This window comes from Vidua chalybeata, chromosome 4 (genome assembly GCF_026979565.1).
Source record: "Vidua chalybeata isolate OUT-0048 chromosome 4, bVidCha1 merged haplotype, whole genome shotgun sequence".
NCBI lineage: Eukaryota > Metazoa > Chordata > Aves > Passeriformes > Viduidae > Vidua > Vidua chalybeata.
The window spans coordinates 45,704,621-45,721,921 of record NC_071533.1 but is presented as its reverse complement, the minus strand read 5'-3'; the positions used below and the strand labels follow the sequence as shown (position 1 = coordinate 45,721,921).

Below are 17,301 nucleotides of genomic sequence, written 5' to 3'. Positions count from 1 at the left end.
AGGCCAAGCAAAGCTTAGATAGCTTTGCAGGTTTACTGAGGATACATAGCATGGTGCTGCCCATAGGGTTTTTGCTTTGAGCTCAGCCCCAGCATTTCTTCAGCAGCTTACTTGCAGGACAGCTACAACAAAAGCTGGCCTTACATGTATTTAAACTTCGTAAATTGATGTTCCAAATGTTTTGGAGCAAATAAAATTAAGGAGAGAGAAGTCTCGTTTCAGAGGTAGAAGCAATAGCCAGTACTTGTGCAGGGATGAAAGCTGTATTCCAATCTCATAACTGCTGACCTTAGCAAACCCTAACCCCTTGTCCTGGTTTTGGCTGGGGTAGAATTAATTTTATTCACAGTGGCTGGTATGGGCCTGTGTTTTGGATTTGCGCTGATCAATGTTGATAATACAGAGATGTTTTTGCTATTGCTAAGCAGGGCTTACACAGAACCAAGGCTTTTTCTGCTTGCAAGGAAGTTGGGGTTGCACAGAAAGTTGCGGGGAGACACATCCAGGACAGGTGGCCCAATCTGACCACAGGGATATTCCAGACTGTATGACATCATGCTCAGGATGTCAAACCAGGGGAAGCAGGAGGAAGGGGATGGTATTTGGAGTGATGGTGGGGTCCATGTGATGGCTGAACACCTGCCTGCCCATGGGAAACAGTGAATTGGTTCCTTGTTTTGCTTTACTTGTGTGTGCAGTTTTTGCTTTCCCTATTAAAATGTCTTTATCTCAGTCCACAAGTTTTCTATCTTTCACACTTCCAATTCTCTCTCCAGTCCTACTGGTGGGGCAGTGAGCAAGCAGCTGTGTGGGGCTTGGCTGCTGGCTGGGATTAAACCATTCCTGTTACTGGTGCTGATGTGGGATTGTGTATTGATCCCTGTTCACCAAAAGTAAAACAGTTGAACTGTACTGGAGGGGATGGTGGTAGTGGAGAATGAGTGGTGTGCATGCTCCGTCCGTTCCAAGGGTGAAAAATAGGTTTCTAATTCAGGCAGCCTTCCTGCTGCTGCTTCTGAGCAAGTATTCTTCATACTGGCTGAATAAACTAAAGCCAGCCAGGTATAGGCATGTTACTGTAAAAGCTTTTCCAATAATTATATCCACAGCAGGCAAAATTCCAACATTCAGATATCTTCAGCCAAATATTCTATGGTCTACTTTACAAAGAAAAGGTTTTTTAAATTAGATTTTGCCAACAGAACTGAAAAAAAATATACAGAATTTTACTCGATAGAATTTTCAACAATACCTCCATGATTTAGAGTCTGAGATCTGTTCTTCTGTGAAAGCCAGTAGGGTCAATTACTAAATTCTATATGTACAATATCTTTAAGTTGTGTTGTACAGCAAGGTCCCATATCAATAATATTAATACCATAATTCCACATTGGATGATTGTTTTTTCTTTCACACTGTATTTAAGTTAACTTTTCATAGTTTTCTTGTTCAAATTGAACAAGGAGAGAATTGGTTACTTCATGGTAACAAACCACATTAATTGTGAGGCTGTGCTTTCTTTTTTAAGAGGGGTGTGTGTTTAGAAACTAGTCTTTTGTTGTGATTGCCCTTGCTCTGCTAATCATTGAAAAGTGTCTTCCTGAATGGGCTAAATTCAAGTATTTAGTGCAATTAAGAAGCCTGTGAAAAAAAGGATATGCACTTCAGAACTTTTAAATGAAGCATGTAGATAAAGATGGCTTTGAAAATGTGCATAGCAGAGAGACTGATTTCCATGAGCTAATCAGCCGGATGTTTATAAGAGACAGGCTTAAGTGTCTCATCCAGGCAGCTGTCCATAAGTGCCACCAACGTATCTACTCGGTTGAGTGGTGTAGATAGAAAGGACTGGATGGTCAGAAGCTATATGTAACATTTCTGAACACCATTCCCACTAAGGAGACAAATCACATGGGGTTAAAATAGTCATGGTGGGGTAGGAATTCAAAAGTATTTGTCCCAGGAAGAGAGGGTGGGATTGAATTCTACTACGAGCTTTGTTAGATCATTTGTTAGCTCTATTGGCAGCAACTATTCAGTTATGTTTAAGGGACGCTTATGTACCAGTTCTTCTCTTTCAAACCTGCAAGGAACTGGCTGATTAAAAAAAAAAAAAAAAACTGAGACTGTCTTTGGGTGTTTTAAAATATCAGGCATTTTGAGATTTTAAAGGACTATGAACATTAAGATCTGATTTTCCTTTAAAAAGCAAGCTCCTTGCACTCTCTTTGGAATGGCTAGAATAGATTGCTATACTCATAACAGATTTAGGACTTTTTCTGGTCATATTTGGGGGACACAATATAACATATAGTGTGCTTCTGCGAGCTTGGGAATCCCAGTGAGAAGTCAAATATTAAAAATTATAGGTGTGTATTAAAATTTATAGTGAGATATGCTTCCTGGAGAGTGTTGTTTTGGTTGGGAGTTTTTCATACTGGTGAGAAGTGAACAAAACAGATATAATTTGCCTCTAAAAGAAAATGAATTTCTTCAGGCTGCTCTTGGATCATGCCTATCACTCCCATTAATTCCAAGTTGGCTTGACTCAACACTGTATTTAAGTAACTCCCTTACTGAGACTTAGTCTCCGAGCTTTCTGGGGTTTTCTTTATCCATCAGATTTTATTTTGGTATAAATGACAACACATAGTTGGCATCATAAAAGTAGGATGGCTGACCACAATTTAAGAGCAGCAGGAGTGACTGCTGTACAGCTGTTTTCATTGCCTCTGCAGTTTCAGTCCCTTAATGTAAACCCCAAACTTTCAGTGAAATGAACCTGCACCCACTGCATCATGTAACTCTTCAAATAAATGTTATTCTGAATATTGAAGTTCTCTGGGAAAAAAAACTTTGTGTTAGCTCTTTATATATTCTTTAGGTCAGCTCTTAACATAAATTTCCATTGTATTTCACACTCTCAGGATTCCACAAGTGATTTGGTAGGTAAGATTTGTTTTGGTGTACCAGAGAGAATGCTTAATTGTGATATTTGCTTGGTACTTGATAGTTTAGTTTTAATCCTTTTAATTATTTTTTTCTTAATCCTATTCTGTTTGGGTTATGGGGTTCTGTCTGGGGCTTTCTGGGGGTTTTTTTCATAAACAGTCAGCAAGATGACTACTCATGAAAACATGTGTACTTAGTGGTTTTGTGTTGTTTTGTTGAACAAAATAGATTTTGAATTCCACCTTATGTTGTAGCTTACTCTATAAAAAAATCACAAAGATATATATATTGCCTTCACAGTGTTTACATGAGGAGAAATTATCAGATATTAAGCTTCAGGGTTGTTGAAATTTAGCCCTGGTCAAAAAGTCTTATCTCAAAAATCTTAGATGTCCCCTTGAAATAAGGTTTTTTTATATCATTCTAGTCTTGGAAGACAGTCTTCCAGATCTGAAATGCAGGTATTAGTTGTATGTGTGTTAACAGTTTCTGTCAGGCATGGCATACACTTTTTAGAAATGCCTAAAATTTGTTCTAACAAACAATTAACACAATTTTGTTGTTTTTTATAATGCTTTTGCTAGCAAAAATGTGACCTTATCATGAAGGGTGAAGCCTGAAACATCATGAAGTTGTAAGAATAAAAAAATAGATTTCTAAATAATAGATTAGAAAATATAACTTTCATGCATAAACCTTCATGTGGAAAAGTCATTCTCAGAGGCTTTAGTTGCAGTGCGAGGTAGGTTTTAGAAAAGGGCGGGGGGGGAGTCATTATGCTTTGCAGATGTTTCAATCAATCTTCAACAATGCAAGGAACAGTAATTGCTGACTTTTTGCTGTTTTGAATGCTCTGTGAAATTTAGAATAATCCTAAAAACACAGTGCAAATTCAGCAGAAAGGCAGCAGTATTCTAGATTTAATATTCTCTTACAGGTAGTAGATGTTATAAAGATGCTAATGCCTTTCTGTATGAAGAACGATGCACTCTTGAAGTTCAGTATCTTAACTTTTATTCCACATTCTCAAGATCAATGTATTATTCAAATCTACAGGCTTGTAGAAGCACTAATGTTAGATCTGTCATTCTAACTGCATCGTTGTATTCTATAACATATTAACATATATATGTACGTACCGTGTAAATACAGTCCCACAATGGGTAATTTTACTTTTTTTTCCCCTAGACATTCAATGAATTTGAAATAGAACAACATCAAGAATGTGCTTATGACCACTTGGAAGTGTTTGATGGTGAAAGTGAAAAATCGCCAATCCTGGGACGCTTATGTGGCAATAAAATACCAGATCCTCTCATTGCTACTGGAAACAGAATGTTCCTGCGCTTTATTTCTGATGCTTCAGTTCAAAGAAAAGGCTTCCAAGCAACTCACTCTACAGGTCAGAGATCAGGATGTGCTTTTTACTAATAACTTACCCATTGTTCTTTAGTGGTAGATACATAGACCTTTTTTTTTTTTTGGTAGGAATGGGATGAGTTCACAGATGTAACAGCTGGATCTAATGAAGCCTTAAGCCCAGTAGAAAAAGTCCAAGATTGCAGAAAGTATTCTCTAATTTCTCCCTGTTTCTCTCTCTCATAGGTGAGAAATTAAAAGGTGTTGGAATAGAGTCAAATAAGAAAATTAGGTTCCTCAGGATTCATGACTTGAGATCATAAAAGATTGAATCTCTTTTCACTGTATTTGTAATGACAACACTTAACTGGGATATGTGATGCACCTCCATTACTCCCCCGTTCTTAGACATTAATCTGAGTTTTGTGTAAACAGATACTTCTTTCCTGTAGTGCTTAAAAGGAAAGACAAACCAAAGAAGAATAAGAAAAAACATTAAAGACTTTCCTAGGACCTTTAGAATATAATGTTCTTCATATTTACCATTAAATTTTCTTGTTTGGCAGAAGTCACTGAAATTGGAAACAGTGGTTTGTAATTGCATTTATAGTCTTTCTGGGACATTTTCAGTGTATAGATTTTTCCCCTGACGTTGCTTGGCTTACAGTGGCCTCTAGTGCCGAAGCTCTGAACATCCAGTGCCTGCAGTAAAACAAGGGGATTTGGAGCTTCTTGACCTTTATTTTAATCTTCAATTGTAATGCCTGTCTTTACTTTCCTGAATTCATTCTTATTTATCCAGGCAATAAATAATTCAGAAAACATTTCCTAAATATATCTTATAGGCGATAAGTTTTAATGACAGGTAATAGTTATGAATAGAATTATCAAGGTAATGAGTTTTATTACATTGTAATAAAAGTTAATACTATACAATAATTTAATAATCTAATTGTAATATTACAAGGTTAATGTATTATGATATTACCCAAAGTATCCATCAAGTTGATGTGTAATGCTCAGCTAAAAAATCCTCATATTTAACAATGCTGGCATTTTGTCTTTTTTTCCTTATGATTTCTTCCAAATAATTAATAATTATTAATTTAATTTCCCTTTCAGAGAAACACAGTAGACAACAGTATATGAAATCTTTATGATCTGGGCCTTGAAAGTGAAAAGTTTAGGTACTTGTAACTCAGTTTGTTTTCCTTGTGGAAAACCTTGCTTTACAAGCATGCAATGTTTTGCTTTCCCTACTATAGTAACATTTTCCCTTAGATGCAAAATTGGATAGAAGTAATAATTACCCATTTTTAATTACCTCAGGGTATACAGTTAAAGGTCAGAACTCTTCCTAGAACAGGTGTTGTAAAACTGCTGTTTCATTTATTGTCCTCACTTTCATTTTGCAGAACTGGAGCAGCCAGTATGTCAACAGAGTTCAGATGTATACTCCCTAAATTCTAAAGATTGCAAGTTTTGTTATGACTTGCTGAGTTTTATGTGCCTTAAATATAAAAAAATTTATAGCATGGACAAGCATGTGCTTTTCTGAGAAACTGAGAAAAATAAAATCAACCCAGTTTTTAAGAATGCTATAAAAATCTACAAAGTTTACCTCCTTAAGAGAAGACATTTATTTCTGTCAGCTGCTGTTGCACAGACTGCTCCCTGAGATGAACCCTCATCTCTGGCATGTACCTGGAGGTAGTGTTTGAATGAGGGACAGCTCAGGTCTTGCAGTCTGTTTCTCCAGCCTTGAGCCAAACACAGACACTGTGAGAATTCTGTGAGAATTTTACCTCTGTGCTATGGGCATATGTGAATGAACAGATACCTACCAAGTTATCTGTTATACAATCCTATGGGCAGAGGACTGTATTCCCTTAGTTAATCTTTTCTAGGAAAAAATGATTGAATGGTGTGCAATGGAAGCAGATAAGGTTGTGTTTGATCCTGCACAGCTGTTCAGACAGACAGGGAGTGCCGAGGAAGATGCTTCCGTCACTTCTAACATGCTGGCAGAACTCACTCAGTGAAAGGACTGCTGTAACACAACAGCAGTGAATGAGTAGCTGGATTCTGTGCCCAGAGCTGTCTCTGCTGCTGCATTCCTGGCATCTTCATGATTTAATGGCCCTTATTATTCCAGTAGATGCTGTCGATGATGATGATGATGATGATTTCCCTTCTATGACACTTTTTGGCTTGAAGTGCTATCCAATTTCCAAATTTCCATTTACTATTTCAGAAAACAGGATAAAAATGTAGCAGCAAATACAGTAAAGCTTAAAAAATAAACTGGATTGAAAGGCTTCCTTTGGTGGAGCAAAACTTATAAAATGCTGTTTTGAAAGTGCAACGCAGTTTTAGAAGGAGATTGTCATATTTTCCCCTCTCAGAAAAGGCATAACCCATCCAAGAGGAATTCATAAAAATGCTCCTGACAGAACATTAAGCATCTTTGTTCAGGGAGTGATCTGATTGCCCTAACTCAGGCATCTAGTTCTCTTCTGGACTGTTTCATTTATGGTGGCTGGCCTCCAGCCACTGCTCGAGGAGGTTACGGATCTACTGTAGGTCCTATTTGTATCTGTCAACGCTGGGAGGGTATCTCAAACCAATTTGGATATCTCAGATGTCACTAAGTTTAGATGCATGTGTTCCTTCCAAAATAGCTGTAATAATTCAGTATGGGAGTGCTGAATCAAATTTATAATCTTGTTTCATTAGTTCAGATGATGTGGATTTAAGCTTTTCCCAACTGTCGGGCTTGTTAAACAGGCAGGAAACTACTGCTTGATTGCCCTGGTGCCAAGGCTAAGTAAGCAGTGCTGCATGGCTCTGCACTGTTCTGTGCCTGTCCCACATGTCTCAGTGCAGTGCCTCGTTGTGCAGGCTGGATGTAGACTTCTGAAACTACAGCTTAATTCTTAAGAAACTGAAAATTTGGCTTGTAATTTCTATTCTAAAATATGAGGCGAGAATTATCTGTGAGAGAAGGGCAGGGGAACAGAAATGGCCATTTTTTGTGGTTGTATGGCTACAACTTTCCTTTAAGCTCCTGTCCTCTGTAGCAAACAGAGGGAAAGGATGCAGACAGTTCATTAAATGTTTTCTTTTTTGCAGCTGTTTGGTGTCTGTGGCAATGAGATGTTCCTAATGTTGGCAAGAGTCCAGTCAAACAAAAAATAAACCCAAAACAACCCCCTCTCCCCTCAACAACAAAAAAAACCCCAAAAACCCCCCAAAACAACAACAAAAAACCCCAAATGAAATTCAGAATAGGGAGAAAAACCAGTAAATTAGAATATCAATGAGAAATAACTGTTTGAACTACTTGCCGATGTTTTATTATGTGCTCTTATTTATTCTTTAAGAGCAAAATATTTGAAATTTCAGATTGAACTGATCACACATAATGGATTACTTACATAATTTATATTTCCTGGTTTTATTCCTTCATTTCCCTATTAAGAAAAAACACACTCTTTTTAAAGAGTAAGGATTTGGTCATTACCATTATTAACTCTCAGCTGAAATGTGACTCCTCACAATATAATAGTGCAATTGGTCATGTTTCGTGTGGGTGGAGTCTGTGAAGTAAAATTCAAAGTGTCTCTTCACCAAAGCTTAGAAAGATTTGAGTCTTGCTCTTTGTTTCAGGTTACTCTAAAATGATCAATCAATAATATCTACGTATTTTTAAATGCAGATAAAATTATCTGTTTATTTATAAAAATTAAATCTAAACTTCTGAGTCACAGTATTTTGTTCAAGCTCATTTGCACTTGATGTTTTTATCAAGTGCTGTAAGACATGATTTGTTCTTGATGAGAAACCAAAACAAAATTATTCTGTTTATATTGAAATCTTTGTATATGTAAAGTAAAAAAGTCTGCACCCACCTTTTGGAAATGCATTTTGGAAACAATGCATTTTTTCTCTTAAGTACAATTTTTGTCTGTTCTTCATTGGGTTCTAATAACACTTCTACTTATTTGTTTTACACCTTATTCACCTATGCACTAAAGCTAATTCATATTTAAATTCTGAACTCTTTGAGCAGTTAACAAACAAGCTCTAAAGCCCCACATCAATTTTACATCTGTGTACAAATAGAGATTTTTGCTAAAATAATGGTTTTGACAAAAGGCACGGATCTCCTGTCCAAGGCTTGCCTCAAGAACAGACTTTCAGCTACAAGACTTTATCTGGTAGCAGCAGCTTTCTTCTAGCCCACTCTTTTGCAGAGAAATGCCTGTCCATGAACTACACAGCAAGCAAGGCAGCAAGCTTTGCAGTGGTGTTTAGTATTGAGCTGCCTCTTCAGGTGCCACATTATGGTTAAAGCTGACCCTACTGTGAAAAAAAGAGTTTTGCACTCAGTCACTGACTACAAGTGTGCTGGAGCTGATCCTCCCCATCACTTGCAAATGGTGTCATTAACTCCTGTGGAAGTCACCACTGCTGGCCACAGGAATCTTTCCAGTGCCTACTCAAAAGATTTTTGTACTGCTTAAACCACATTCCTTTGGTGTTCCCTGTCTTCATCTTTCAATTGGAAATTATGAACTATGTTCAAGTGTCTCTAGTTATAAAAGAGAATTTATATAAGAAAACTCAGAATGATGGAGTTATATTCATACTGTGTAGTACTTCTGTCCCAGCTTGTTTGATTAACCTGCTTGTGACATTAAAATGCACACAGCCTGAATGAGACTGGGCATCTATGAAAAGAAAACACAAATTTGCACTGGATAAGCTTCTTCATCTTTTTTTCCCTCCATTTAGAGTGTGGTGGTCGTTTGAAAGCTGAACTCAAGCCCAAGGACCTGTACTCACATGCTCAGTTTGGTGATAATAACTACCCGGTTCAGGCAGACTGTGACTGGCTGCTGGTGGCCGAGCGCGGTGCTCGCGTCGAGTTAATGTTCCAGACTTTTGAGGTTGAGGAAGAGGCAGACTGTGGCTATGATTACGTGGAGCTTTTTGATGGTCATGATAAGACAGCAGTGAGACTTGGTCGATTTTGTGGATCTGGGGTAAGTAAATAGGTAGAAACATTTTTTTTTTTTTCATTTATACAAAAAGAAGAAAGGCAGGGCAGAGGAAAGTAACGGTCATGAGATTCAGTTACTACACCTTATACTGAAGGTACTAGATTATCTATGTCAGATTTTAATGTATAAATTTGCAGGATTGTAGTACAATCATTCCCTTGAAATATTTTCATCAGTAAATATTCTTACCTATTTTTTGACCAAAGTATTGTTATGTTAAGCTTTAAGTAGCTGGCAGTGGCAGTGGCATGTTGATCAGCACACAAAGAAAAGTTAGCAGCTTTTTTTTCTTACATAGAGGGAAATGCACCAATGTTAAAAATTCATGCATTAAATTGGAAAGAAGCCACATTTTAAAGTAGGAGGGGCAGCTGGGAAATATTTATAATATGCTCATTAACTTTTAAGTCTGATTTTTGGGAAAAAAAATATGCTCCTAACTTGGGTGATTAATATGGGCCTTAAGAAAACCATGAAATCCTATATGCATTCAGGCACGTTTTAACTGTGAGGCATGGAGGAAATTGGCCAGATGACACCCTGAAAATGCTGTATCCTATTTCTCATTTTAGACTTGCACTGGTCTGCTGGCTGCCTGCCTTGTGAAAACTGGTGCAATGATCCCGCAGGTCTTCCTTGATTCTTTATATGTGTGCCAGTGCAAGCACACTTTTGTACATATACTCTTTGCCTAGATAAAAGGCTTCAAAGACTATATAAGATGACAGGAGCTCTTAAGTAATTACGTGTCACTTTTTTCAGCCTCTGAGATGGATCAAACATCTCAGTCATTCAGACAAGTTACCTGTAAACTGGCTTAAATCCCTTTAGTGCATTTTTGAACAGTAATTAATGCCGCACAAAAGATGCTTCCACTTGAGCTGTAGGGGATGTATTCTAAGGGAAATGCTACAATTGAGTCTAAAATCTACTAATTTACACAAAACAATATTTTTCTTTGCAAGTTACCATACAAGTAGAAGGGCAGCGAACTAGAAAATGGGCTGAATTACTTTCTTCTTTAAGGGATTGGGGTGGAATGGTTGTGCATTGGTGGTGATGGTTTGGTTCTGATAAGATGTAAATGAATGGCTTCAGATGCCACATAAGATAGATACAATTAAATGGAAAAACTATTGAAAATAAAAAGCAAGATGATTCAAACTAGAGTAGGAAGAAAATTTATGTTAGTACATACTACCACCTTCTTAACTTTAAAAGGAGGATTTGGTAGTTCAGCTGATACTTCTGATCAATGTGCTTCAGTAATAAAACAGGACATCTTGAGGGCTGTGAAGAATAAGATAGAAAATAGTATTAGCCTGTGTTGTTTATCTAAATTTAGAATATTGTATATGGTCCTGCCCAGTCACTTACTTTCTCCAGCAGAACTGGAGAAAAACTAGGAGTTTAGGTTATTTCCTCAGTCTGCCTCTAAAATTCCTAGCCTTTAACTGAAAGCACAATGAGATAGAGCTATTCTGTCTGATGATGTCAGATGGTATTGTATGAGACACAGTGGAATTACATGATGAAGTGTAGCAGGAAAAGCAAAATATTCATAAAGAAAAAATAGTGTATGAATACACTGAGTGGACAGATAATTTTTTCTTTTTATTAATTTATTTTAGCCACCAGAAGAAATTTATTCAGCAGGAGAATCTCTTTTACTTCACTTTCACACTGATGATACAATCAACAAGAAAGGATTTCATATACGATACAGAAGTATAAAATATCCAGATAGTGTGCACACCAAAAAATAACACAAGAACCTCTATGCCAGAAAAGAAGAGTGAGAAAGAACGCACAGTGAAAAGGAAGGCATGTCATTTTTTTTTTAACTGAAGTTGTTAGCACAGATGTTTAATTGAAGTTCAGTTGAAATGCTGACTTATAATACCAGAGACTGAAATGAAATAAAATAAAAGAAGAAAATCACCTACCCCAGTGAAATAGTCAAGACAATGATGTGCAGGCTCCATACTTGACTGTCTCTGCAGAGCTTGTGAAAGAACTTTGCATGCAGGGAGAATATAAAAGCTTTTGTTCATGGTCCAGTATTTGCTAGAAGCGCATGTGGATTCAATCAGTTTCATTCAGGGGACGTGACCCTCTAGACCATTCTTCCTTCTGACAATTGTATGGTGTCTAGAAGGAAAAGAAGCTCTTTTAGGTCACACACTCAAAATACTGTCCTTCTACCTAGTTGCTTTGACTTTGAATCCTGCGTATGGCTTGTACAAGGACTTGAAAGAAGATATGAAATGGGAAGGCCTTCCTGCATTGTTCTGTATTTTTTACAAATTCACCTGTCATATCAGGTTATTAGTGTTTTGAAACTGGAAAATCCTACTTCTGAAACTTAACTGATCTATAGAGTATTTTGTTTTACTAAAGACTGAGAAGTCTGAACTGTTACATTGATCATCACTGGTGACCAACCACTAGCTGACTAAATTTTAATAGTGTAAGCATCTGAAAATGTTTGGTTTACTGGTTAAGTAAGCTATCTCTGATGATGTGCTCTTATTTTGCACTGAATATAGAAAGAGACTGAAATGAAAACCTGTCCTGTATCAAAATCTGTATCCATGAGAAAGAGAAATGGTCAAGGATCATCTGAAACTCCTCCTACTGAATTTGTTTTCAGCAGTACATTTGAAATAACTGCTAAGCTTTATTTCTTTGGACCTTTTTGTGAATGAGCTATTTGCCTGATTCAGTTACTCAGAAATGAAGCTGCAGTAGTGTCCAAAAGACATGTTTCCCAAAGAGGTTTTTGTTAGTTTTTTTCCTAAGAGTAAGACTGTCCATGATGGTGAAGCAAAACGAAACAACAGACCCAGGATCTTTTTGATATCAAGTGTGAATTCCTATGGTGCTATTCCATGAACATTAAAAAAAAAACAAACCAAGAAGTTTTAGACTTTTGAGCCAACAGTTTGCAGATCACGAATGTCTCACTATACCTGGCTGCATCTGGAGAAGGAAGGCTTTACTGCTCCGATGGCAAGTGGGTTGCAATGGCAGTGCTATTCCTGTGGAACAACTACTATTATTGCCTTAGAATCCTCGCACACAGTCAGACAGATCTTCCTGTAGATACACTCCTAATTTGATAAATAACTTGACAACCTGAGCATCTTAGCATACACTAACAAAAGGATCTTCAAGCAAAAGCCCCATCTGCGGAGAGAGATCATCTGCTGTAAATACAGAGACCTGCTTTTGATGTAGAGATATGTTACATTTAGAACTGAGATATTCTATGTGCTTTAGGCCATACATGGCTCTAGTCATAATGTATATGCATTTTGTAAGTATTGTATGAATGAGTGCTCCAGGAGAGTGAGAGGTATTGTATGGGTGAATATGGAATTGTTTCTTTATGTGCCAAGTTCTATCAGGACCCTGTTTGACTGTAGCAACTTTTCTTTAAAGGCTTCATAGACAGATAACAAGGACTTCTAGTTTGCAAGAATCAAGTTTAAATGAAGTATTATGTTTCACTTACAAGAAATTTTATTTTGATATCCTTTGATGTAAGTTGCTACTCAAATTAGCTTAGTTTTTGTTTCCTTCTATGAACATACATTGGCACTAATAAATCTGACCTTTTTTATAAAAATAAAAAATTAATGTCTGTATAGTCTCTTTGCTTGTTTTAACAGCCCTGTTATTACTCATATGTATTTTTCTTTTTAGATAGCTGATGTGTATGAAGTTCAAAAACCTAATAATTTCTTTGTTTTTATAATGCTGCTCCATTGTCTTTTTGGCTCATTTTTCAGGTTATTTGATCAAGAAATGAACTACAGACATTTTCTCCAAGGTCTTTTACTACAAAGTTCAGGCACAGATATTACTGAAGTTAAAAAATAAAATGTGTATTCTTATGTTGTTACATAATTTATCAGCTGGGTGGAATTCCAGTGCTTGAATTTCTGAAAGGAAAGCAAGCAGCAGCAGAAGCAGTGGCTCCCTGGCATGGTTAATCAAAAGGAACTGGGAAAGTCTGAGGCTGAGAGCAAATGCAAGTTTCCATGCTGTCTTATTTTCCACTTTTCTGTTCTCATCTCCCCACAATATTATCTCTCTCTGTTTGCTAAAGCCTTCCTTTTCTCTAAATTTGGCTTTCTTATTCCCCTCAGGATTACTCTAATAACCACAGGGTTGAGCAAAGATCATTACTTTTTGGAAAGGTTTCTTTTGTTGTTGTTAATTCCTACAGATCCCTGTATAAATTGTGCTGTCCTAGATAAAATAGTGCAGCAGGAATGGATGGAGAAGAGATTGGACTGGGGGGCAACACATTATGGTGTATTTCTCTGTGGAAGGTGATTCTTGATGGTCATGTTAAAGTATTGCTTGTGAGCACAGCATTGCTCGGATTTTTTCACATGGAATATGTAGAAGTCAGAAGAGAGTAGTTGCCATAACTTTAAATACAAAGTTTGATTTTACTTTTCTGATTGGTTATTCCTTTGTAGATCTCATATGCTTCAGAGTGGTGAAAATGCAGAAAGTGTTCTTAATGATTATCTTGCTGATAAATGGACCCATCTGGGTTCTATCTTCTCACTGGCCATGATCCTGGTGAGTGCCTCGTGGTGCTATCAGATGCTATTAAAAACTCAGCTATTTACAAGTCCTAGGAGGTTTTTCCTGATGTAATGAAAAATGACATATGCAGTGAACTCGTCCCTTATAGGGGAAGTATGCCTTATAACTCACCTAACAATAAGAAAATAATGAAAAAATAATTTATTTTGAGTTTTGAAATTGTGAAAAGCAGTGTGGGTTATCCACATGTGCAGTTCCAGCTTTGAGGTCTAGTTACAGTGCATTTATTGGCAACATTCCCATCAGGGTGAAGATGATACTTGTTCTTCTTCCTATTTGACACAAACTTTTTTTGACTGTGGCAAAGTCACTGGATTTAAATTACTTTTCCTGAAGCATATCATAAAGTTTTCTTCTCAACTACATAAAGAGCTTCTGATGTGCTGAGTATTATTCTTTAATGTTAAATTTATCATAAACTGTTATTTTGATGGAATCTACTGGTCTTCATGGCTGACAGGTTCTTGGAGAATTTACGTCTGTGGCAGACCAAATCCTGTGATCAATATCACACTCAGGCAAGATGGAAGGTATGGTATGTTTGTGAGAAGCTTTCCTTGTGTCCTTAAAAAACCCTCCCAAGCAAACAAAAGAGACAAAAAGATTAAAAAGATTAAAAGTCAACAGTGAAAGCAGTTGAAATGGTTGTCTTACATACAAGCTGTGGAGGTCAAGCTGAAGTGAAGAAAGCAAGGTAGGTGCACACACAGCAGATATTCTGTTCTTTGCTGACCTTTTGTTACAGTCTGCAACATATTTGAGTAATATTGCTTTGCTGTGAGACCCATGAAATACCGAGTTGACCTAAGCATGGGTAAGAGCCAAATCGCATCCTTAACACAATATTGCGGCATTACTTTTTCATTTAAAGCAGATTGCTTTTGAACCACTGTAAAAATTAAATTCATTGGATGGAAGCTTTATCCACCTGGGGAACCAGTTTTGCACTTTTGCTATGCTGTCAGGGTGCAAGTGACACACCTAATTTGTCCTAACAGAGGAAATTGTTGTTGACCTCACAGGCTGTGTGCAGGCTGCACTAACTGTGTGCTGCACCACCACAGAGAGTGGTCACTGCCGAGGCTCACTGGAACTTTTATAATTAAATGGTTATGTTCTGCCAAAGTTTACAAATCTCGGAGTTTAGAGACCTGATATGTGTATTCAAGTTCAGGAAAGTATTCAATCTTAAAATTGACCTGGCCAGTAACCAGAGAATTTTGCTTTGACTTCAGGTCTGAAATTGGATCCAAATGAATAAAGGAGGGGATGGTTTATATCACATTAACATACCTGATCATACAGATTGGCAGAACCTTACCAAAGATTTGCTTTGATTTTAATTTTATCATTGCTAATTATGATTCAGTTATTAATTGGTAAGTCAAAAAAAAAAAAAATAGGAGCCAAAACAAAGTGCCTGAAAAAGCAAAATATAAAAAATATAAAGCTATCACAGATACAACTACATTACATTGAAAAAAAGGAGTCTCTAAAGTCAGCACTGTTACTGATATATTATTTTTTCAATGCATCCTTCATATTCTTTAAAAATGCTTTATGATATATTGCTTTCACCTCCCTAGGGAACAGTTACATGACTAATTGCATTGGTTAGTGAATTTTTCAGAGAACTGAAGACAATCTAAGAAATAGCTTGCTTTGGTTCCTAATCATGTACATCTAGAGTAACTACCCATTTGTGAGAGGGGGGTAACACTGGGCTACAGCTTTTACAGGTTGAGGTTTTTTTTTCCCCTCTAGCACTATTAAGTTTTTCTGTTCTGAATGGTATACTTGGGACAGCATTTTAATGTTACTCTGCTTGATTGAATTCAATTAATCAAAATAATAAGCAGCTGCTTAATATTGTTTCATGGAATTGGGATGAATGAAGTCTGATTAAAACAAAAAGAACAAAGGAAAAGCGCATTTTGCAAGTTAGAAAATGTTCTCATTTCCCCTGATTTTTCATTCTGAGTTCACAAAGAAAACAAGATGTAGCAGTTGCAAAAAATGTTTATGGTACAGTGGTATTGGGTGGACAGCAAAAGGGAACATTAGCAAGGCTTAAGTCTCTCTATTTGGATCCCATTTCTGAAATTGTTTTCCTTGGTTTTTATTTGTAACCTATCAAATCTCCTAATAACGCAAGATTAAGTGATATGACCGACAAAAAGGCAGATGACAAGTTTTTTTGTGCATGTGAATGTCTTCAATGGCCTTCAGTTGTAGTCATTCTTCCTGTGTTGTTACAACTCTTGGAAAGGATCCCTGAATTTATGCATGCAGGTTAGAGGGTCTTTACTGTGTGATAGCAACATCTGAAATACAAGAATGCTAATAATCATTAGGAATATAAAATCTTTCAGAGCATGCTCAATGACCTTTCTCTCCTTCCACAGTAATGTTTTCTAGGGATGTGTCAGGTAAGTGTCTACACAATAAATGCAATGAAGGGAAGATATAGTGAAAAAGGAAAGATGAAAAAGACATTTTGGCTCACATATGACGTGTCATTCATGGAGCAGAGTGAGATTGTTTAGAACACGTTACACGAATATATGTTGGAGTGAAAAAATGAATCTGAACAATACAATATTTAAGCTGAGTGTCAGGAGACCTCTTTAGTGGTGTTAGAGACAGAATAGTTTCCCAGGGATGATAGTCCCATCTCTCGAACGTCAGGAGCCATATCGTACACAATGTTGTCTAACAGAGAGAAATACACAAAGATGCCTTTCAGTTATGAAACTCCACTCAAATTTGTGCAAAACATTTGCTATATGTTCAATTAATTTAATAGTAATAGCAATACACCTTTGTAATTGAAAGAACTGTAGCTAGTGAAGAAGAAAACACTTCTATTACAATAGATAGAATACAATAATGACTCACATCTGCAACCTGGACATCTTGGGAAATAATTCTCAAGTAGAATATTAATATGTAGCAGGTGTTGACAGTTGTTGAGATGCCTTTACTGAATTGATGTTCTGAAGAGCTGCATGGACAAAACCTGACTTCTTTGAGACATCTTTACTAATATGCTTGCCTTTCTTACATTGTTGCTATTTCTTCTTATAGTCATGAGACAAAAAGCTTTAAAATCCGGAGCCTTGACTGTGCTATATAGGAAGACCATACAGCGCTGAAAATATTACCTCTTGACATTTAATTAATTACTTTAAAATTCTTTTTGTTATTATGTCAGCAAAGACAATGTTATTGTGAAGACATTGAATAAAACGTCTTTGGAATATTTCTAGGTAATCACAATATTAAGTTAGTTTTTATC

General features: G+C 36.7%; 1 protein-coding gene across 1 annotated transcript in view; it reads left to right on the top strand.

Annotated features, from left to right (window-relative positions):
* TLL1 (tolloid like 1) overlaps positions 1-13,019 on the top strand; it is a 126,484-nt gene extending 113,465 nt beyond the window's left edge. The window contains exons 19-21 of the mRNA XM_053940520.1: positions 4,141-4,354; positions 9,109-9,359; positions 11,009-13,019. Of these exons, the coding sequence (XP_053796495.1) occupies positions 4,141-4,354; positions 9,109-9,359; positions 11,009-11,143 (600 nt within the window). The 3' untranslated portion in view covers positions 11,144-13,019. The remainder of the gene's footprint in view (positions 1-4,140; positions 4,355-9,108; positions 9,360-11,008) is intronic.
* Positions 13,020-17,301: the final 4,282 nt, after the last annotated feature.